At 38.1% G+C, this 24,312-nt stretch overlaps 1 protein-coding gene across 5 annotated transcripts in view; it reads right to left on the reverse strand.

Annotated features, from left to right (window-relative positions):
• dym (dymeclin) overlaps positions 1 to 24,312 on the reverse strand; it is a 523,412-nt gene that overhangs the window by 53,910 nt on the left and 445,190 nt on the right. For all 5 annotated transcript variants that reach the window (XR_011353340.1, XM_069923865.1, XM_069923863.1 and 2 more), the window contains 2 exons: positions 6,952 to 7,134; positions 651 to 764 (listed from right to left, as the gene is read on the reverse strand). Coding sequence is in view for 4 of the 5 variants with exons in the window: in XM_069923865.1 (XP_069779966.1) it covers positions 651 to 764; positions 6,952 to 7,134 (297 nt within the window). In the remaining variant the exon portion in view is untranslated. The remainder of the gene's footprint in view (positions 1 to 650; positions 765 to 6,951; positions 7,135 to 24,312) is intronic.

The raw sequence follows: 24,312 nt of genomic DNA on the forward strand, positions 1-24,312 counted from the left end.
TTACACATTCCCATCTCATGATGTTTTACCTTACAATACTGACCCAAGAAAAGCCAGGTCAATGCAACCTTTTACATAACAGCATGGCATCCTGGAACATAAGGAGGCGAGACCTGCAGCATTACAGCGTCGGTGTTCCGTGTGATGTATAACGTTATACATAACGTTATAACGTTATACAGTGACTTCATCATGACCTCGTTGCTGCCATTTCAAGTTGAAATCTCCTACTGTTAAGTTGCACGCATTCAATGTCATCAATGCATCACAGCCTTCAACCGTCCTGGACCTAGGAAGGTGGGCAAGCCTTTCTGATTGGCTTAACGCATTGGCTCTGATACTACCTGACTTAGCAGGTAATACACAGGATGAAAATAACGCTTCATCCTGCGTTCGTTGTGTTTACAAAGGTAAGTGATGCAGTTAAAAGGTGGTTAATTCCTGTCTTTTAACAGCTGTGTAAAAGGGATATTTGGCATATTCTTAAAAAAACAATGTGCTGCAATGGTGTGTCAGCTTATAATTTTGCACTTGAGTCTCTGGAACATGTCTTCAACCCACAACATCTGATTCAGAGGCGGGAATAATCCAAAACAAGCCAGAACAGACCTTTCAGCAATTACCAAGCTTGGCAAGACCAGAAGACTCACCCTCAATTTATCTTTAGGCAGTGCTACTGCTCCTTGTTTGATGACCTCCAGAACCCGTTCAACTGACAGGTCTGCTCCTGCCTGTTCTAGCCGAAGACTGAAGAAGCTGATCACCTACAAGATAAAATGTGAAAAGGTCAAAGCTCTCTTTTAAACCAATCTCCAACTAAATGCACCAATATGACGAAGAACAAATACTTATTTCCCCTTTTGTATAATCAAGTATGTACTCACCACCAATCCCCTTACTCACTTTAATGGCCATGATATATACAGCACAAAGCAGGCAATCAAATCCATTCCAACCATCAGCACCTATTAACAGTGCTTGTGCACTCATATCAATTCTTTTCCACACATTCTCAGGAACTCTCTCCAAATCCTTCCAGCTCATTTGGTAACGCCTGGATTAGATTTTCCACATTGTAAGACAATACAGATGATATAATCTTATTCACACATACAAAAGTGTATTTTATAGTACACAGAATAATTTTTCTTCCCATTTTCAATGATCCTTATTTTTTAGTTTTTAAATATATTGTCACTGATAATACAGAATTTTTAGAAACTTTTGTGGCTCTGTAACCTCAACTACATCACTGAAATCGAAATGCTTCTTCGTCCTATGGTTAGCTTCTACATGAAAATGTTTAATTGGTACAAATAACAAAGAATGCCTTCTCTTCACTAGATATATGCTTGGGGTCAAGGATGATTTATTGCCACTTCAGTTCTGTTTGTTCTGAGGAAGTTAATGATGCCAAGTTGAGACCTACTGACTCTGCTACAGGTGGGACAGAAGGAACTTTACGGAACAGGAGGGGGCAGGGTCACATTCTTTCTGCCAATTATGCTGGATGTTTTCCTCCTATTAAAGCGACTTGTGCTTCGCAGTACCACCTTCTCCATTTCAAGAGGTTATGGGCCAGGGATTTCCAGTCAGTGGGATGTTACACAATCCAGAGAGGTTTTGCAAGTTGGCTCTGCCTACCTGGTAATCTCTTCTGATCAATGAATTGAAAGAAGAAATATGTACTATTACGAACTCCCATTTTAGTAAAATAGGATTATCACTGTAAGGGATAGTATAGGCAGGAGGGACTGAATGACACAACGAGTCTTTCTTTATGTTGGCTTCATTTTTTTTGGAATATTTTATTTTTTATTTTTTTTAGGACTCACAGAAATCCAAATCAACAATACAATCTTTCTCAACAATGATATATTGCATTCAGAGTCTATTCACCCTGCCCCACCCTCCTCTCTCCCTTCCCTCCCATACCCTAATATCACAAGGAAAAGATTATGTAAATTAAACAAACATAAAGAACCAGAAATCTATAGAGTGACAGACCCTTGAAAGAACCAAATATAAACCCAAAGTAGCAAAGATACAAAACAAGAGCACATCATCTGTGCCATGACCCACTTCATTTAACTCAATCATTCCACTATTAGTACAGATTTTTACCTTTTTTCTATTTAGAAGGGGTGTAACTATATCTGTGTACCTATATCATCCTTCTGCGGATGATACAAAAATAAGTGGAGTCGTGGATAGTGAAAAAGGTTTTCAGAGATCCCAGAAGGATTTAGACTGCTTGGAAGAATGGGCTGAAAGATGGCAGATGAAGTTTAATACTGAAAAGTGTGAAGAGCTTCATTTTGGAAAAAAAATAATCAAAACAGGACATATGCAGTAAACAGGAGGGCACTGAAGAATGCAGAAGAACAGAAATATTTAGGAATAATGGTTCATGATTCTTTAAAGGTGGAATCTTATGTGGATAGAATGTTGAAGAAAGCTTTTGGTATGCTGGCCTTTATAAGTCAAAGCATAGAATATAGGAGTTGGGAAGTGATGTTGAGACTATTCAAGGCATTGGTGAGGCCAAATTTGGAATACTGTTTATAGTTCTGGTCACCAAATTATAGGAAGGATATCAATAAGGTAGAGAGGATGCAGAGAAAATTTACTAAAATATTGCCTGGATTTCAGAATCTAGATTACAAAGAAAGATTGAGTAGATTAAGTCTTTATTCATTGCAGCGTAGAAGATTGAGAGGGGATTTGATAGAGGTATATAAAATTATGAGAGGGATAGATAGAGTAGATGTGAATAGTTTCTTTCCCTTGAGGGTAAGTGAAATTCAAACAAGAGGTCATGAGTTCAGAGTTAGGGGGCAAAAGTTTAGCAGTAACATGAGAGGGAACTTCTACACTTAGAGAGTGGTGGCTGAGTGGAGGTGGTCAAAGCAAAGTCAATTTTGCCATTTAAGGAAAAGTTGGACAGCCAGTTCCAATCTTCAAATCACATCTGAGGCACATTTCCACAATTTCTGGTTTAGATTTATGTAGTTTCGTTGGCTCCATTTCTTAGGCAGTAGGGGATATAGATGGCCCATGAATGGGAGAAAAGTTTGCATTAAAATCTGATCTGCATTCACTACCTTTGATCTGATCTTGAGCAAAACAGTTCCCATACTATGCTGTCATGCATCCAGCAAGTAGGTTTTCATTGGTACACCTGTAGAAGCTTTTGGGGGACCAAATTAATTTCTTTAGTCTTTGGAGAAAATCGCATCGATGTGTTTGTCCCACGTGAGGTCAATGGAGATATTTATTGTTAAGAAGTAGAAGGTGTTTTACTTTTTCAAGTTAATATGAACAGGGGTGTGGACTCTGACTCCTCTCCTGAAGTCAGTGATAATCATTTTGGAGCGAAGAAGGATGACAGATGACCAAATAGATGTCTACCAGATTCTGAGAAGCATAGTTAAAGTAGACGGTCAGCACCTTTTTGCCAGGGCAGAGGTAGCAAACACCAGAGGACATCTGTGCAAAGTGAAGGGAGGAAAATTTAAGGGAGACATCAGGGCAAGTTTTTTACATAGAGAGTTGTGGGTGCTTGGAATGCCTTAGCAGGGTTGGTGATGGAGGGTGAAACATTAGGAACATTTAAGAGACTCCTAGACAGGCACATCAATGAAAGAAAAATAGAGGGTTACAAGGTAGGAAGGATTTAATTTTTTGGTAGGAATATATAGGTCAACGTAACATTGAGGCCGAAAGGACTGTTCTGTGCTGTAGTGTTCTATGTTCTATCTCCCTCATCTTCCTGTCATTGAGAGAGAGGTTGTATCTTAGCACCATGCCACTAGACTTACAACCTCTTTCCTGTATTACATCTTGTGGTTAATTGATAACCAGTCCACCACTATGGCATCATTAACAACTTTGAAGAAGGATTTCGAATGGTACTTAGTTCTTCTGTCATGGATGTAGAGACAATATAGTAGGGAACTGAGTACACATCCTTGAGGAATGCCATGTTGAGTGCAATCACAGAGGAGATGTTGTTACTCATTTGAAGTTTGGGAATGAGTTTGCTTGAGATTATAGCAGAGCTATAGCTTATGAACGGTAGTCTAACATACATGTCTGTAACATCCAAGTGATCCAGGGTCGTGTGGAGACCTAGGGAGGTGGCATCCACTGTGAATCTGTTTGGCCAGGATGCAAAATTAAGTGAGTCCAGGTAGGCTTGTAGACTAGAGTTGATGTGAGCCATGACCAGCCTCTCAAAGCATTTCAAGATAAATGATGTCAAAGCCACTGGTTGGTAGTTATTTAGATTTATAATTATGCTTTTCTTCAGTACTATTATAATGGTGGTCTTCTTGAAGCAAGTGGGGACTTTGGCTGACCACATACCGTTCCTTTTATCTACATCATACTTTCAGCCTAACATTCCGCACTATCCTGTACCAGATCTCCCTTCGTGGTGCATTTAATTAGGACAATGGTTTGCTGGTTTGCTCTTATTTTCTGATTGTAATGCATCAACCTTGCAAGGTTTCTCTTCCAATTGTTACTTTTGAACACCATATGAATATATCTCAACATCCTTCTTTTCAATGTCCTCCTGAAAACATTTTGTCACCACTCTCAATGAGTGAAACATGATAGGCTGCATGATTGTAGTAAAATCATCAAAAATGCTGGAGGAACAGCTGGTCTTTTCAGCATCTGTAGGAGACAAAGATATATTTGCCGACATTTTGGACCTGACCCCTTCTTCAAGGAAAAATTAGAAAATGAAGAATCAGGATATATCAGAAAGTCCCAGAATTCAAACCAACAGAATCTAGACCAACAAAATGACTAGGTAGAATTTATCATGTCTGTGCAAAAGGAGACAGGGAGAGGAGATGATAGGGGAAGTAGCGGGTGGGGGGCAGGAGTGGTTTATGATAGCCAAAGAAGTTGATATTAATGCCTCCAACTGGATCTTCTGACTGAGCATTCTCCAAACAGATTAATATCGACTTCTCTGGCTTTCGTTAAACCTCCCCATCCCCTGCTTTCCTCGTCATCTCTCCATCCCCTGTCTCCTTTCGCACAGACGTGATAAATTCTACCTAGTCAATTAACACCTTTTGTTGGCCTAGATTCTGTTGGTTTAAATTCTGGGACTTTCTGATATATCCTGATAATTCATTTTCTAATTTTTCCTTGAAGAGGGGGTGAGGCCCAAAATGTCAGCAATATACCTTTGTCTCCTACAGATGCTGAAAAGAGCAGCTGTTTCCTTTAGCATTTTGGTGTTTTTACTGCTCTCAATAGTTTTTGTCTGCTCATTTAGTGTGAAGTGTTTTTGGAGATTCCTCTCTGCTGAACATAAGAATATAAGCAGGAGTAGGCCATCCGCCCCATCAAACATGCTCCAATGATCTCAATGAGATCATGGCTGTTTTGATGATGGGCTCATCTCCACCTACCTACCTTTTCCCCATATCCCTTAATTCACTTACTATGTAAAAATATATACGATTTTGTCTTAAATATATCTACTGAGGTAGCCTACACTGCTTCAATGGACAGTGAATTCCACAGATTCACCACTCTCGGAAAAAAAAAAGTTCCTTCTCATCTCCGTCTTTAATCTACTACCCTGAATTTTGAGGCTTTGCCTCCTAGTTCTGGTCTACCCTACCAATGGAAACAAATTAACCACCTCTATCTTAAATGCCTTTAATAATTTTATAATCTCATAGGCTAACCCCATCATCTCTGAATCAACCTGGTGAACCTCCTTTGCACTCCCTCCAAAGCTAGGACATCTTTCCTCAAATAAGGAGATCAGAAATGCACTCAGTTTTCCAGTATCTTGTACAGTTGCAGCATAACATCCCTGCTCTTAAATTCCATCCCTCTAGCAATGAAGGCCAACATTTCATTTGCCCTCTTGAAAGCCTGCTGCACCTGCAATCCAACTGTTTGCAATTCATGCACAAGCACTCCCAAGTCCTCTGCACAGCAGCATGTTACAATCACTTGCCATTTAAATAATATTCTTAACTTCCATTTTTTTCCCAAAGTGGATAACCTCACATTTGCCAAAATGGTATTTCATCTGCTGGACCCTTGCCCACTCCCTTAACCTGTCTCTTTCTCTCTGCAGTCTCTCTATATCCTCAGCATAACTTGCTTTTCCACTTAATTTAGTGTCATCAATAAATACACTTTGTCCCCTCTTCCAGATTGTTTATGTATATTGTGAACCGTTGCAGTTGCAGGCCCACTACCGTTCCCTGCGGCACACTGCTCACCACTGATTGCCAGAGGGCAACATGTGCACATTATTGATGTTAAAGAGATAATGCTTGCTCAACAGTTAGAGCAGTGGCTGGAACATATTACCCAATGATTGTATATTAGCTACTCAAAAAAACTTTATCAGGATTGGTTAAAAAGCCAAACAGAACTACACTTAACTGTGATGAACCTTACAAATGAATAGCCTGACATCAATCAAATATTAAAGATGTTATGTGATCTTAATAAAGTACTGGGAAACCACTAATTCTCAAGAGGTGGTCTGCCTGCAGAAGACAGTGATTTTAGGAACAAAATTAAATTTGGCTAGTATTTTTTTAAAAAGTTGTATTAGATGTGTGGTAACACTCATACTACTCCACAGTACTGTAAAATGGAAATAGGTAAAGTTCCCAGTTAGTTCTATTTTGGTTCTTTGAGATATGTTGAAGGAAAGAATACATAGAAACAAATATAGCTTCAAACTAGCATTCTTAGCTGCATCTTCTTCTCTACCTGATATACCAATCTGTCAGAAACTCTGTTTCCTTTACGTGACATGCTGCTATTTTTGTTGTACAATGGTCATCTGAGTCCAATGTGTCACAGGTCAAATTTGAAACAAAAAATTCTTACATAGAAATAGTCAAACAAAGTAAGTGCAATAGGTATGGAATGTTTGTCAAATTGACTCCTTACCACGTCAAGATTCTGCATCACATCCTGGAAGGAAGGGTGGGTGCGGAATTGTTCAAAAAGATCTCGTTTGTACAGGAGTGCATAAATCAGGTTGGGATTGTGATGAAGGGAGGAGGAGAGACAGGAATTTATGATCTCCAGCATCATTCGAATTACTTCTTCTATTACGCTGAGATCTTGAGCCTGTGTAAGACAAAGTGCAAGGAGTAAGTTTTATCTCAAAGGGAGTTCTATCAACTATACTAACAATCTCATTATTGATGTACACTTAACTGTGAAAGTTCTTCCATACCTAACAGAAGTTAAAAAGTTAAAATTCCATGCCGAAGTTTAAAAAATAGTCAATAACCAGCAAAAGAATGATACTTTTTTATATTTATTATGATTATAACAATCCAGTTTGATGCTGTCTTTCCACAATACTCTCTTTAAATGACAACAAGTTGATCACAGAACGTTCAAACTATCTGCAGAGTATAACAATGTGATTGAATAAAAAGAGTGTGGATAAATCTTCAAGTAAATCTTGCAGATTTAATCCTTGTAGCTGTGCTTGCATCTTGTCCATTAGTGCCCATGAACATCAACCTCAATTGAGTTTACAGGTCAGGGAGACAGCAATTTATTTATATGGAATTTATTTATAGATTCATGTGCCATTTTGATCATATCTTTGGTGTCACATGCACATCCAAACAAATGCAAGTCTAACCATTGTCCCAAACCAGTTGACGTTTATAGATTTTTATTTAGCAATGTTTACAAGGAGTATAGAGGAATGGGTGGAAAACAATGCTCTAATGCAGATCATGCGTGAACTAATTCAGTGGCGCCTGGACCTATTGCTCCTTTTCACCCATGAGGACTAATGCTCAAACCTTACATTGGAGCCCATTCAACTTTAGAAACATAGAGAAGCACAGAAACAGGCCCTTCAGTCCATGGAGGTTAAACAAGAAGCCTGTATTCTTCAGTTCATGGAGTCCATGGCAATCTTTGACAACCCTTTTGCTCTAATCATACATTATTCCAATTTTATTCCTCCTCCACCACTCTCCCTCACAAGAGGGGTAATTTACACTGGCCAATTAACCCAATTCACATCAAAAACATGAAGGAGATGATCAGTGACTTCAGAGGAGTAAGCAGAATCCACACGAGGGATGTCTACCCTGAAGAAGTTCTCCTTCTCTCTTTGAAGGGAGCTCCACAAGAGTCTCTCTCACTGCTCCCCTTCTCATATCCCTGCTGCTCTCAAGCTAACTATTAGCCTGTAGTTAGTCCTCCCCCTCCCCTTCCTCCCTTCTCTCCTCTCCTCCCCTCAACTTTTTATTCAGGCACCTGACTGCTTTTTGCTCATACCTTGATGAAGAGCCCAGGCCCTCTTTGTTGGTTACTGTTTATTTCTTTTGTGTATTGTACTACAATCACAGCATCTGCAGACTTTACAGTTTAAGTCCACACCCTTGTTCACATTTAATGGTGCTGAAATCAAAAGAGTACATCAACTCAGATTTTAAGGAATAAAAATCTCCAATGACCAGATCTGGAACAAAGACTGTGACATGATGATTAAAAGTGCACCAACGCCTCCACTACCTCAGAAGACATGTTCCCCTTATCCCTCAACAACTTCTACAAGTACACCATTGAAACCATACTTGTTAGATGGAAGCTGCTCTGCTCAAGATCATAAAAAGCAGAAAGTGGTGAATACAGCACAGAATAGAACGTAACCTTCCATCCACTCCAAGGACTCTGTCTACATTTCTCGCTGTCTAGGAAAGGCAGCCAACATAATGAAGGACCCACTCCACCCTCCAATTGTGCAGAAGACTCAAGAATGTGAAAGACTGTGAAAGTATACAAAATCAGGTTTAAAGGCAGTTTCTTCATTATAAGACCATAAGACATAGGAGAAGAAAGAGGTTATTCAGCCCAATGAGTCTGCCCCACTATTTAATCATGAGCCGATCCATTTTGCCACTCAGCCTGACTGCCCGGCCTTCTCTTCATAACCTTCGATGCCCTTTCAATATCCGTCATAAATACACCCAATGACCTGGCCTCCACAACTGCCTGTGGCATCAAAGTCCACAGATTTACCACCCTCTGGCTGAAGAAATTCCTATGCATTTCTGTTCTAAGCATATGCCCTTCAATGCTGAAGTTGTGCAATCTTGTCTTAGACTCTCCCAGCATGGGAGATAACCTTTATATATCTATTCTGTCCATGCCTTTCGACATTCGAAATACTTCAATGAGATCCCCCTTATTCTCCTAAGTTCGAAGAAATACAGGCCAAGAGCTGTCAAATGATCCTCAAATAATAACCATTTCATTTTGGGAATCATCCCAGTGAACCTTCTTTGACCCTCTTCAACGTCAGCCCATCTTTTCTTAAATGCGGAGCCCAAAACTGCTCACAATACTTCGTGAGGTCTCTCCAGTGCCTGATAAAGCCTCAACATCACATTCCCACTCTTATATTCTATTCCCCTTGAAATGAATGCTGGCATTGCATTTGCCTTCTTCACCTTCAGGCTATCCTGCATCAGGACTCTCAGGTCCCTTTGCACCTGTGTACAGTATTTTCAATTTTCTCCCCATATTAAAAAATATTATGCTTTTTTTTAATACCAAAGAGCATGACCATAACTTTCCAACATTATATTTAATTTGCCACTTCTCTGCCCATTCTCCCAATCTGTCTAAATCTTTCTGCAGCCTCTGTTTCTTTTACACTACCTGCTCCTCTACCTACCATCATATTTTCTGCAAACATGGTTCACAAAACCAGTAATTCCATAATCCAAATCATTCATATACAACATAAAAAGAGGTGGTTCCTGCACTCACCCTGTAGAACACCACTAGCAATGGGCAGCCAATCAGAATATGATTTTTGTATTCCAACTTTATGCTTCCTGCCAATCACCCACGCTAGTAAGTTTCCTGTAATACCATGGGCTCTTATCTTCTTAAGTAGCCTCATGTGCGGCACCTTGTCAAATGCCTTCTGAAAATCCAAATACCCAATGTCCATTACATCTCCCTTATCCAGACTGCTTGTCACTTCTTCAAATACTTGCAGTTATCGGGCTCATGAATGAACCCCAATACAGTGCTAACATGCTGCTCTTGCTCTTTCCACTACAATCCTATACCCTACAAATGCGCTCTTTACATGGCTGGATGAATGTCAGAGATGATCTGTTAGACTGCTCGCAGAAGAACTCTGCTCACTGTCAGCTTGTATGTCTTTGGAATGTGGGAGGAAACCGGAGCACACAGGAGAAATCCAATCAGTTACAGTAAGAATTTGCAAACTACCACACAGGAGTGAATCAGTCTCTGGTTTCATGATTTTTGTCAGTGTTACGTAGAATGTCGAGATGGGAAGGTGATGTAGTGACGGTTGAGGCGTTCAAGATGGAAAATAGTAATTGAGAAAATACTTAATCAAAGCAACCAACAAGTGCCAATGTGTTGACTACAATCAAGCACTTGATCAGCAACTGGTCATTCAGGCATGATGGAAGAACTTTATGGGATGGGGGCTAGGGAGGGGGGGGGAGGAGGAAGAAGAATAGGGTGGAAGTCCGACAGGAAATGGGAAGCGAAGGATTATGAGCGAGATAGGATAGGAGGGAGGTGGGCAGGTGTCATGGGGGTCCAAGAAAGACAGCATATATACTGGGAGAGAGGATGTTAGATGGCGGGGAGGAAAAAAGGTGATTGTATGGGCTGGGAAAGATGAGGGGCCAGTGAGAGTAGGATCCACTCAGGGTAAACACATCAATGCTCTATGCCCATCATGCGAGAAGTCCTAGTGCAGAATGGCAACATGTACAAGTGCAATTGTGTCCGTGACGTGTATATAATTTTGTAAAGGGGAGGAAAAAAAGCTGCAGGTGCTGAAAATCTGAAAAACAACAGGTAATGCAAGAAACACTTAGCAGGTCAGGCAGCAGCAGTTAATATTTCAGGACAAAAATACCTTTGCCAGGACAAGAGTATATTATTTTGTTGAGTCCACCATATAGTTTTATAAAATGTTGGTTTAGTTACAGTTAAAATATTGCATGTAGTGCCATCTGCAAGACCACAGAGAAACTTGATGCAGAGGAGATGTTACCTATGATGGAATGTTTCAGTTAAGAAAATATAATGAATAAATGTTCTCTGAACTTTCCGCCACCAGACACGTTTCCCTTCCCTCCCCTCTCACTTTCAGTAGGGATTGCTTCCTCTGCAACTCCCTCAACCATTGCCAAATTAAGGCCACCTGCATCTTGTCATCCATCTCAGCTGTCTTCAGCAAGACAGATCAATAGCAACTTTTCCAATTTCTCTTCATCCCCTCTATGGTCTCTCTCTTTCCCTCACCACTTTGTCTTCCTTCCTCTAGCTCCCCTACCCCTTCCTTTCCTTCTACTATCAGAGCGTAATACTTCTTAGCCCTCTGCCCTCTCCCCCATCACCTCAGATTTTTTTACTTCTACTCTCCTACCTTCTCCAGCTATGATCTCTTACCTGTTAGCCTGTGCTCTACTCCTTTCTCCTTCCCTCCCTCCCCCCACCTTTTTATTCAGGCACCAGCTTGATTTTTGACACTCCTGGCGAAGGGCTCAGGCCCATATCGTCAACAGTCTTTTACTTCCTATGGATGCTGCATGACCTGTTGAGTTTCTCCAGCATATTTATGTTCTACATTATAGACTCCAGCATCAGCAGACTTTCTTTCTGACCTGATTAGATTAGATTTTTATACAAATTGACCGTACAATATTAAAAATAAATCTTCAATAATAAATGTGCAATGTATGAGTACTTAAGTGAGTCTCTGATTGAGTCTATTTTTTAAAACATTTTTTTATTTCTTGCACTATGAATCATATCAATAACAACATTCACAAATGATCATCATGAATATATACAGTGACATTTTCTCTTTCCCCCCTCTTCATCCCCTCTCCATCAAAAACCAATAAATAATAAAACACATAAAACAAAGGAAGAACAAAAAGCAATGAAGCCGTATCATCCACTTACACATATTTAAATCTTATTGTGCTCAGAATTATGTTGTTTTAAGAGATAGAGGTTTTCCGACATATTTTATGTACGGTTCCCAAATTTGTTCGAATAACGTACACTTGTCTTTCAGATTGTATGTCATTTTTTCTAATGGAAAACACTTGTTTATTTCTGTAAACCACTGTTGTATTTTAAGGCTTGTTTCCATTTTCCAGGTTGTCATAATACATTTTTTTTTGCTACTGTGAGTGCTATCATAATAAATCTTATTTGGGCTCTGTCTAATTTTAGTCCTAACTTTTTGTCTCTTACATTATTTAACAGAATGTTTTGGGATCTTTTGGTATATTATTTTTTGTGATTTTGTTTAATATTAGATTTAGATCTTCCCAGAAAGTTTTTACTTTTGAGCATGTCCAAATTGCATGTAATGTTGTTCCAGTCTCTTGTTTAGAGTGAAAGCATCTATATGATGCTGTTGGGTTCCACTCTTTTAATTTCTGAGGAGTGATACATAATCTATGTAGCCAGTTATATTGTATCATACATAATCTAGTATTTATCATGTTCCTCATTGTTTCTGTACATAACTCCTCCCATGTTTTGTTCTTTATCTCTGTGTTTAAATCTTTTTCCCTACTTTGTTTCGGTTTATACTTTGTTTCATCCTCTTCCTTATATTGCGATTTGATGTACATGTTTGTAATAAATTTTTAAATGATCATTGTGTCTGTGATTAAATATTCATAGCTGCTACTTTCTGGTCAACTCAAGCTATTTCCCAATTTATCTTTTAGATAAGTTTTCAACTGGTAATATGTAAACATTATACCTTGTGTTATTCCATATTTATCTTTTAATTGCTCAAATGTTAATAAATTATTTCCCAAAAAGCAATCTTCTATTTTCTTGATTCCGTTTCTATCCCATTCCTTGAAAAATTAATTATCTATTGTAAAGGGGATTAATGGGTTTTGTGTCAATAACATTTTTGGTATTTGATCATTTATCTTTTTTTCTTCCAGGTGTATTCTTTTCCATAATTTAAGTATGTGATGTAGTATTGGTGAATTGTTGTATTGCACCAATTTTTCATCCCATTTATCAAGTATATGTTCCAGGATATTTTCTCCCAATTTGTCTAATTCTATCTTAGACCAGTCCTGTTTTTCTCCTCTCTAATAAAAATCTCCTTAACTGTGCTGCCCTGCAGTAATTTTTGCAGTTTTATACCTGTATCCCCCCCACCTTGTTTGTAACTACATGTTAATTTTTCTAGTGCTATTCTTGATTTCTTACCTTACCACAAAAATTTCCGTACTATTTTCTTCAGTTTTGCAAAAGAAATTTCTGTCAGGGGGATTGGTAACGTTGGATTAGATATTGTATCAGTGGAAACACATTCATCTTAATACAGTTTACTCTCCCTATTAAAGTTAAAGGTAGCTCTTTCCAATTCTCTAAATCTTCCTGTATTTTTTAATTAATGGTTCAATTTGTATAAATGTTTTAGGTTATTATCTATTCTGATACCAAGGCAACGTATCGCCTGTGATTGCCATTTAAAAGGTTTTTTAAAAAAAATTCTGAATAATCAACTTTGTTCATTGGCATCACTTCACTTTTACTGGTGTTAATCTTGTACCTTGATATCTCTCAATACTCTTCCAGTTTTGTATATAGATTTTTTAATATTGACTTATCTGGTTCTGTTAAATATACTATGACGTCGTCTGCAAATTGGCTGATTTTATACTCTTTCTCTTTTTTTTTATTTTTATTCCTTTTATCATAGTTTCCTTTCTTATCAACTCTGCCAATGGTTCAATAACCAAAGCGAACAGTGAAGGGGATAATGGGCATCCCTGACTTGTTGACCTGCTTAATTTAAAGTGATCTGATACATATCCATTTATTATTACCTTTGCTAACGGTCCATTATATCATGGTCAAATCCAGTTAATAAATTTTTCCGGTAGTTTAAATTTCTGTAACACTTTAAATAAATAATTCCACTCTACCCTGTCGAAGGTTTTCTCTGTGTCTAACGTAACGGCTACCATTGGCGTTTTATTTATTTGTGCTGCATGAATTAAATTGATAAGATTACAAACATTATCAGCTGCCAGTCTTTTTTTTAACAAATCCTGTTTGGTCTTGCCTTACTAGTTTCGGTACACAGTCATTCAGTCTGTTTGCTAGTAATTTTGCTATTAATTTATAATCTGTATTCAATAATGATATTGGTCTGTATGACGTTGGCAATAGCGAGTCTTTTCCCTCTTTCGGAATTACTGTGATTGCTGTTTTACATGATTCTGGTATGTTTTGGGTCTCTTCCACCTGATTCATTACTTCAAGGAGGGGAGGGATTTTCAAAAAGATATCTTGCATAAATTTTTGATCTTCTTCATTAGGTGCTTATACATTGAGTAAATTCCAAAATTCTGAATATATCTGACATTTTATCATTACATACCTGCTGGATCTATTATTTCCTCTTCTATTTTGATTGGTACATTTTTATTGATTAATATAGCTACTCCTCTGGCTTTTGAATTATATGATGCTGCTGTTACATGTCCTATCCAATCTCTCTTTAATTTCTTGTGTTCCACTTCAGTTAAATGTGTTTCTTGCACGAATGCTATATCAATTTTTTCTTTTCAGTAAATTTAACAGCTTCTTCCTTTTGATTTCGTTATGTATTCCATTAATATTTAAAGTCATATAGTTCAACATGGCCTTTTCATACTTTGTTCATCTTTTCTTTCCGTTTCCTCATCATCACCTTCCCTTCTTATCCATTTCTGCTTTCTTTTTTTGAACACCTTGTAAGACAACATTTCTAAAACATAAAATATTTCCACTATTCCCATATCTAAATTTCCTTTAACCCCAATAGTCCCTTCCCTCTTTGAGTTGCCCTTTGTCCCTTGTCGGGCAACCACATCTCCCCTCTTCATCTGGATTTACAAACCCGTTCGCAAGCGTCAACTGATTTCGCAGTGACTGCTATTCTTCCCCACCCAGCCCCCCCGAAAAGATTTAAATCTTCATATATAACAAAGCTCACTCTCTTAATTCCCTCCTTACTTCCTTTCTTCCCTTTCTTTCTCTTCTTAGTTCTTACTTATACTTTATTCTTCTTCTTTATATATAGTTTGTTGTCATTTTTGTTCTTGTTATATCTCTTCATCTCTCTGTCTGTTTTGTAGGTGTTCTGCAAATTTTCGTGCTTTTTCCGGATCCGAGAACAGTTTGCTTTGCTGCTCCGGGATAACTATTTTAAGCACTGCTGGATATTTTAACATAAATTTATAACCTTTTTTCCATAGGGTCGTTTTTGCTGCGTTAAACTCCTTCCTCTTCTTCAGGAGTTCAAAACTTATGTCTGGATAGAAAAAAATTTTTTGACCTTTGTATTCCAGTGGCTTTTTGACTTATTCTTTTCATTGCTTTCTCCAGTATATTTTCTCTTGTCATATATCTTAGGAATTTTTTTCGAGTGGATCTTGGTTTTTGTTGTGGTTGTGGTTTAGGGGCTAACATTATGTGTGCCCCTTCTATTTCCATTCCTTCCTGTAATTCTGGCATTCCTAGGACTCTGGGGATCCATTCTTTTATAAATTCTTTCATATTTTTCTCTTCTTCATCTTCCTTAAGGCCCACTATCTTTATATTGTTTCTTCTATTATAATTTTCCATTATATCTATCTTCTGAGCTAACAGCTCTTTAACTTTTTTTATCAGATTCTTCTAATTTCTTTTTTAAGCCATCTACCTCCATTTCTATGGCTGTTTCTCGTTCTTCCACCTTGTCCACTCTTTTTCCTATTTCTGTCATGATCATCTCTAATCTATTCACTTTTTCTTCTGTACCTTTTATTCTTCTTTTTATTTCACTGAATTATTGTGTCAGCCATTCTTTTAATGTTTCCATATATTCTTTAAAGAATTTTTTATCCATGTACTGTCCCTTCCCTTCATCTTCCATTTCTCTGAGTAGAGTTTGATGTTCTCCCTCCTCTTCTTCTGAATCCACTCCAGGATCTGTGTCCTTTACCTCCATCTCTTCTGATTTTCTTGTTGGGTTGTTTATTTTATTTTGTTGGGTATTTTTGTTTTTATTATTTTTATTAAAAGTGCCTTGGTGTTGGTCTTCTTCCTCTGGGTTGTTCATCTGTTGTTTCTCTGATTTCCTATTTTTATTCTCTTCCTTCTTGTTCCTGTTATTTTCTGTTTTCCTGTTGGGAGCCTTGCTGTCGTGTTATACTTGTCTGTTTCAGCTGTGGAGATTTACTCCTCAGCTGGTCCCCCCTCCCTTCGGTGTTGTTTTTGTCTTGTGCATCGCACATGCGCGAGGATTCACGCATGCGCGGTTGCGTACTTTTGTTTGGCTCCGTGAGCCATCTTTGTAGTTCTGTCTTCGGGGTTTCCACTGACCTCAGGGAGCGGGCTTCTCTCTCCACGGTGGGCCTCCTCGTACAGGTAAGGCCTTCACCTTTCTCTTCCGACATCTTTCCTTCTTTTCTTCCTGTTGTTTTTGGTTTTTCTTTCTTTGCTGCCATTTTCTCCACACTTTTATTTTTAATTTGTTATGGTTTCTGTGTTTGTGGCTTTGCCTTTTCTTTACTTTTTAAAAAACTTTTCTGGAGAAGGCTGGTATTTTCTTACTGGTCGCTACTCCATCACGCAACTTCTTTTTGAAAATCGCAGATATGCAAGGGAATATACTAATAGGAGGGGATTTTAACCTTAATTTGGACTCAAACATGGATAAAACGGGAAAAAAGACTAACAGAAAGAACAAAGTAATCAAATTTATAATTAAATCGATGCAGGAAATGCAACTTTTGGATATATGGAGGAAACAACACCCAAAGGAAAAGGAATATTCATATTATTCGAGTAGACAAAAAACATACTCAGGGATAGACCTATTCCTGTTATCAGCCCACATTCAAGGAAGAGTTAAGAAAATGGAATATAAAGCTAGATTGTTATCGGATCACTCACCCCTGTTATTGGCAATAGAGCTAGAGGACATCCCACCAAGAATGTATAGATGGAGATTAAACTCCATGCTACTTAAAAGACAGGATTTTAGAGAATTAATTGAGCGACAAATTAAAATGTACTTTGAAATAAATACGGAATCAGTGAAAAATAAATTTATACTATGGGACACAATGAAAGCATTCATCAGAGGACAGATATTAAGTTATGTAACTAAGATGAAGAAGGACTACAATCAAGAAATAGAACAGTTGGAAAGGGAAATAAATACAGAAAAAGAATTAGCAATAAAGGAAGATACAATTAAAAGAAGAGAATTGACAGACAGGAAAATAAAATATGAAACACTACAAACATATAAGGTGGAAAAGAACATAATGAAGACAAAACAGAAATATTATGAGCTAGGAGAAAAAACGCACAAAATACTAGCGTGGCAGCTTAAGACAGAACAAACTAAAAGAACGGTATTGGCATCAAGGAAAAAGGACAAACAAATTACATATAACCCAATGGAGATCAATGAAAACTTCAGGGAATTCTACGAACAACTATATCAAACTGAAAATGAAGGGAAAGAAGACAAAATAGATGAATTTCTAACTAAAATTGAACTACCGAAATTACAAACAGAGGAGCAAAATAAATTAATAAAACCATTTGAAATAGAAGAAATACAGGAAATATTAAAAAAACTACATGACAATAAAACACCGGGAGAGGATGGGCTCCCAATAGAATTCTATAAAACATTCAAAGACTTATTAATTCCTCCTCTCCTGGAAGTAATGAACCAGATTGAAAAAACACAAAACATACCAGATTCACGCAAAACAGCAATAATTACAGTAATACCAAAGATGGGGAAAGATCCACTAACACCAGCATCGTATAGACCAATATCTCCACTTAACACAGGTTATAAGATAATAGCTAAACTATTAGCAAACAGATTGGCCGACTGTGTACCAAAAATAGTAAAACTAGACCAAACTGGATTTATTAAAAAAAGACGAACAACGGACAATATCTGTAAATTCATTAACTTAATCCATGCAGTACAAGGAAACAAAACTCCAACTTTGCTTTAGATGCAGAGAAAGCCTTTGACAGAGTAGAATGGAATTATTTATTCAAAGTACTACAAAAATTCAACCTACCAGAGAAATATATTAATTGGATTAAAGCATTATATAAGGGACCATTGGCGAAAGTGACCGTAAATGGATATATATCAAAACAATTTAAATTAAGCAGATCAACAAGGCAGGGATGTCTACTATCTCCCTCACTGTTCGCGTTAGCTATAGAACCACTAACAGAACCGATAAGAAAAGAAAAGAAAATACGAGGGATAAAAATAAAAGAGAAGGAATATAAAATCAGTCTATTTGCAGATGACGTTATAATATATTTAACAAAACCAGAAATATCAATAAAAGAATTACATAAGAAATTGAAGGAATATGGAGAAGTATCGGGGTACAAGATCAACGCAAATAAAAGTGAAGCAATGCCAATGAATAATGCGGATTTCACAAAGTTTAAGGAAGAATCACCATTTAGATGGCAAACACAAGCAATTCGATACCTAGGTATACAACTAAATAATAATCTCGGCCATTTATATGAACTAAATTATCAGCCATTAATGAAAAAATTACAAGACGACTTAGAGCACTGGAAAGACTTACCACTAACACTAAGGAGGGAGGGAGAAAACGGGAAATTATAGACCGGTTAGCCTGACATCAGTGGTGGGGAAGATATTGGAGTCCATCATAAAAGGAGAAATAGCAGAACACTTAGTCAGTAATAATAGTATAAGGGCTAGTCAGCATGGATTCCTTAAGGGTTTCAAGCTTGACTAACCTTCTGGAATTTTTTGAGGATGTGACAAAGAGGGTGGACCCGGGAGAGCCAGTGGATGTGGTGTATTTGGACTTCCAGAAGGCCTTTGATAAGGTACCGCACGGGAGTCTAGTGGGCAAGATCAGGGAGCATGGTATTGGAGGTAAGGTGCTGACATGGATAGGAAATTGGTTAAGAGATAGGAAACAAAGGGTTGGAGTAAAAGGGTCTTTTTCAGAATGGCAGGATGTGACGAGTGGAGTGCCGCAGGGATCGGTATTGGGTCCTCAGTTGTTTGTAATTTATGTTAATGATTTGGATGAGGGGATTATAAATAACATGAGCAAATTTGCAGATGACACTAAACTGGGTGGCGGTGTGGGGTGTGAGGAGGATGTAAGGAAAATGCAGAGGGACTTGGACAGGCTGGAGGAGTGGGCGGCTAAATGGAAGATGAATTTCAATGTGAACAAATGTGAGGTTATTCATTTTGGGGGAAGTAATAGGAAAGCTGAGTATTATTTAAATGGAGACAAGCTAGGGAGTGGGGAAGTGCAAACGGATCTGGGTGTACTTGTTCACCGGTCACTGAAGGCTAGCATGCAGGTTCAGAAAGCTGTGAAGAAGGCAAATGGAATGTTGGCTTTCATAAAGAGGGGATTGGAGTATAGGAACAGAGACGCCCTTTTGCAGTTATACAGGGCCTGGTGAGACCCCACCTGGAGTATTGCGTCCAGTTCTGGTCTCCAAACTTGAGGAAGGACATACTAGCTATAGAGGGTGTGCAGTGCAGATTTACAAGGTTAGTTCCAGGGATGGCAGGGTTGTCATATGCAGCAAGGCAAGAAAAACTGGACTTGTATCCATTGGAGTTTAGAAGGATGAGGGGGGACATGATTGAGGTATACAAAATCATCAGGGGGATAGACAAGGTGAAGTCTGATTACTTGTTCCCAATGATGGGGGAGACGAGGACTAGAGGGCATAGTTTAAGAATACAGGGTAGGCCCTTTAGGACGGAGATAAGAAAGCATTTTTTTACCCAGAGAAGTGTGAATCTGTGGAATGCTCTGCCACAGAGGGTGGTAGAGGCGGATTCGCTGACTATGTTCAAAAGAGAGTTAGATAAGACTCTTGTGGGTAACGGAGTAAAGGGTTATGGGGATAAGGCTGGAAAGGGGTACTGATGGTAATGATCAGCCATGATCTAAAATGGTGGTGCTGGCCCGACAGGCCAAATGGCCTACTCCAGCTCCTATTGTCTATTGTCTATTGATAGGAAGGATAAACTGTATTAAAATGAACATCTTCCCAAGGATACAATACCTATTTCAATCATTACCAATTCACCTAACAGAGAAATTCTTCAAGGAGCTAAAGAAAATAATAAGGAAATTCTTATGGAAAAGGGGGAAACCGAGAATAGCACTAGATAAATTAACAGAATGGAACAAACAAGGAGGCTTACAACTACCAAACTTTAAGAATTATTATAGAGCAGCACTATTAAGATACCTATCAGATTTTTATCAAATAAAGGAAAAACCAGATTGGACCAGATTAGAACTAGTTAAAATAGGGGAGAAGATACCTGAGCATATACTCTATAAGTGGGATGAAAAATTGGTGCAACGTAGGAATTCACGAGTATTGCACCATCTGCTCATCATTTGGAAGAAGATTCACGTAGAAAGGAATAAAATAAATTATCAACTACCAAAATTAATAGTGACACAAAATCAACTAATCCCTTTCACAATAAATAACCTTTCCTTCAGAGAATGGGAGAGAAAAGGGATCAAAAGAATAGAAAATTGTTTTTCGGGAAATAAATTATTATCTTTTGAACAAATGAAGGATAAATATAATATAACTCACGATACAAGGTTTGCATACCACCAACTGAAAACTTACTGAAGGACAAATTGGGAAACAGTCTGAGGTTACCAGAAGGAAGCAATTTTGAATATGTGATTACAGACACAATGATAATTTAAAAATTTAACAAACATGTACATCAAACTGCAAGAAAAGGAGAAAGAGGAAACAAACTGTAAACCTAAACAAAAATGGGAACAAGATCTAAACATAAAGATGAAGAATGAAGCATGGGAAAAGCTATGCTCTGGAACTATGAGAAATACAATAAACATGAGGTTACGCATGATACAATATAATTGGTTACACAGGCTATACATCATACCCCAAAAGTTAAATAAATGGGACCCAACAGTATCAGACAGATGTTTTCGTTGTAAAAAGGAAACGGGAACAACAATACATGCAATTTGGACATGTGAGAAAGTAGAAAAATTTTGGGAAGATCTAAACCATATATTAAATAAAATCACAAAAAGCAATATACCAAAAAACCCAGAGATCTTCCTTCTAAGTAATATAGGAAATAAAGAATTTGGACTCGATTTGGATGGAGCACAAAAAAGATTTATTATGATAGCCCTAGCTGTAGCAAAAAAATGTATTATGTCAACCTGGAAATTAGAAGACAACTTGAGAATACAACAATGGTACATAGAAATAAATAAATGTATTCCATTAGAAAAAATAACATATAATTTAAGAAATAACATCACAATATTCAAACAAATATGGGAACCATACATGAAACACAATAGAGAAATCCTACCATGATCCTCCACCACCTAAAATGACAGAAGGAGAAGACAACAAAATGAACTGACTCAGTATATAAAAGTAAAAGACAAAAATTTCTTGTTCATTTTATTAAGTGACGACATTGTTTAACGGATTTAATGTATCCTATAGATTGAACTTTGAATAAATGGGAAGGGAGAGAGAGGGAGGGAGGGAAGGGAGGGGGGAAAAAGGGGAGAAAATGACACTGTATATATTCAAGAGAAAAATGTCTGTATGTATTTTGGTCAGTATGGTTTATTGTGTGAAAAATAAAAAAATTAAAAAAAAAAGGAGGGGAGGGATTAATAGATACCTAAAAACTTTATAAAACTCTATCGGGAATCCATCTTCACCTGGTGTTTTATTGTTTGGTAGTTTCATTAATATATGTATTTCTTCAGTCTTAAAAGGTTCTGTCAATTTATTTTGTTCTTCTATTTGTTGATGTGATAATTCAATATTAGATAAAAATTCATAATTTTTGTCATTTTTTTCCTATATTTTCAGATTGGTATAACTGTTTATACAACGGCCAAGCTATGTGCTCTTTCAATTTCTATTTTGTCTTGTAGTTCTTCTGCTTCCAAGACTTGTGGGATCCATCTTTTTATGAATCCCTTTATGTCTGACCCTTCTACACCTTCTTGTACGCCTACTATTTTTATATTGTTTCGTTTGCTATAATTCTCCAACACATCAATTTTTTGAATTAACAGATCTTGTATCTCTTTAATTTCTTTGTCTCTATCTTTCAGCCTTTCTTTTAGTTCATTCATTTCTAATTCCACAGCTGCTTGACTTCCTTCCACTTCAGCTGTTCTTTTTCCTATATCTGCTATGGCCAGCTCTAGTTTTTGTAATCTATCTTCTGCTTTTTCCATTTTTATTTTTACTGTGTTAAATTCTGTTGTTAAAATGTCTTTTAATGTCTTCATTTGTTCATCAAAATATTCTCTATCTATTAACTGTTTATCTTTTTTACCTTCCTCTTTTCCGTGTAAATCTTTATCTTCTTTTTCTTCTCTTTCTAACTTTTTGTCTTCTGTTCACCTCTTCTTGCTGCGATGTCACCTGCCTGACTCTTTCTCTGTCAATTCAATTTTGTCCTGTTGCTGGGCCCCCCTCCCGTCAGTGTCTTTTTTGTTATGCACCCCACGCATGTGCAGTTGTGTTTCTTTTTGTGGCTCAGTGAGACATTTTTATAGTTCGTTCCAGGGAGGGCTGTTACCCAGCTGGATATCTAATGGCTTCGGGGAGCAGACGTTCTTTTTTAAGGTGAGGCCTACCTCTTTTCTTTCTGCTGTTTTCCTGTCTTTTTCTTTACCGATCTCTCTGGTCTTTTCCTTTTTTGGTGCCATCTCTTGGGTTTTCTTGGTTTCTTTATCTTTCAGGACTTCTATGTTTTTTCTGTTCCCGCAGGCGACGATCACTCTCTTCCACAAACTGTCTCCCACAGAGGAATTTGTGGAATTTTTTGTATCCATATACGACTGCCAACAGCTCCCTTTCGATATTGGCATATCGGGACTCTGCTGTTGTCAGGACTTTTGAGGCAAAGGCTATCGGTTTTCCTTCCTGCACCAGTGCTGCCTCAAGGCCTCTGAGAGAAGTGTCCTTGTAATGTGACAGCTTTTTTTCTGTTGTAGTAGCTCAGTTCTATTTCTCTGCAGACCACTTCCTTAAGCTTGTCGAAATTTCATTGATGCGATGGTGACCGCTGAAACTCCATATCCTCTTCCAGCAACTCTCTGAGATTGGCTGTGCAGTCTGCAATATGTGGGGTGAAGGAACGTGTACTGGACTAGGCCAAGGAAGCTTCTTAGTTCCTTTATGTCTTCTCTTCAGCAATGCCTGCTACCTTCTCTTGGCCTGACCCCATCAGGTGTGTTCACCATTCCGAAGAACTGGCACTCCTCCACTTTGATGATGCATTTGTCTGTATTCAGTTTGATGCTGGCCCCTCTTGTTCTCTCCATGGGTTCGTGGAGGAGAAGATCGTGGGTTTTCCCATCTCTACCAAAGACCTGGACGTCATCTGCGATGCCGACGGTGCCATTGCATCCCCTGTAGGCCTCATCTATCTTTTGCTGGAAGACATCTTGGCTCACCTTTAGGCCAAAAGATAGTTGCAGGAACTTGTATTGGCCAAATAGAATATTGAACATTGTGAACAGTGTCGATTCTTCCTCCAATTTCACGTTCCAATATGCATTCTTTGAATCAAGTTTCCTAAAGATTTTGGATCCCGTGAGTTCAGAAGTGATGTCTTGGATAGTCACCTCTTTTGATTGGTTGGTTTAAGTCTTTGGGGTCCAGACATATTCCTCAGATGGGCATTCGGCTTTTCCTTTATTACAATGGAGTTCACCCAGTCGGTTGGCTTCATCACTTTTGCCATCACTTGTTTTTCTTCCATTTCTACGAGCTCCTGCTCTAGCCTTAGTTTCAGCTCTACTGGCACCTTCTGTGGAGCATGGATTATTGGTTTGCATTCTGGGTCTATGGTTATGTGGTTTTTGAATTTTCCAAAGCACCCGACTGTATCATCAAAGCATTCAGGGTGCATGTCCATGAGCTCGGCCTTGTTTGTGATCAGAGGGAGTTGATCAAGTGGAATGTCGCTATTGATCCTCTTGGACATTTCCTTCTCCCTGATCTCATTGTTCACAGAGATTAGCTGCAATTCCTGACAATTATTCAGGCCTAGGATTGTTGGTCCATCGGCGTCAACCACAAAGAATGTGCACATGATGCTTTTTCCTTTATGTCGGCCTTTTATTTGGACTTTTCCTG

The sequence above is a fragment of the Narcine bancroftii genome, chromosome 3 (assembly GCF_036971445.1).
Source record: "Narcine bancroftii isolate sNarBan1 chromosome 3, sNarBan1.hap1, whole genome shotgun sequence".
NCBI classification, from domain to species: Eukaryota; Metazoa; Chordata; class Chondrichthyes; order Torpediniformes; family Narcinidae; genus Narcine; species Narcine bancroftii.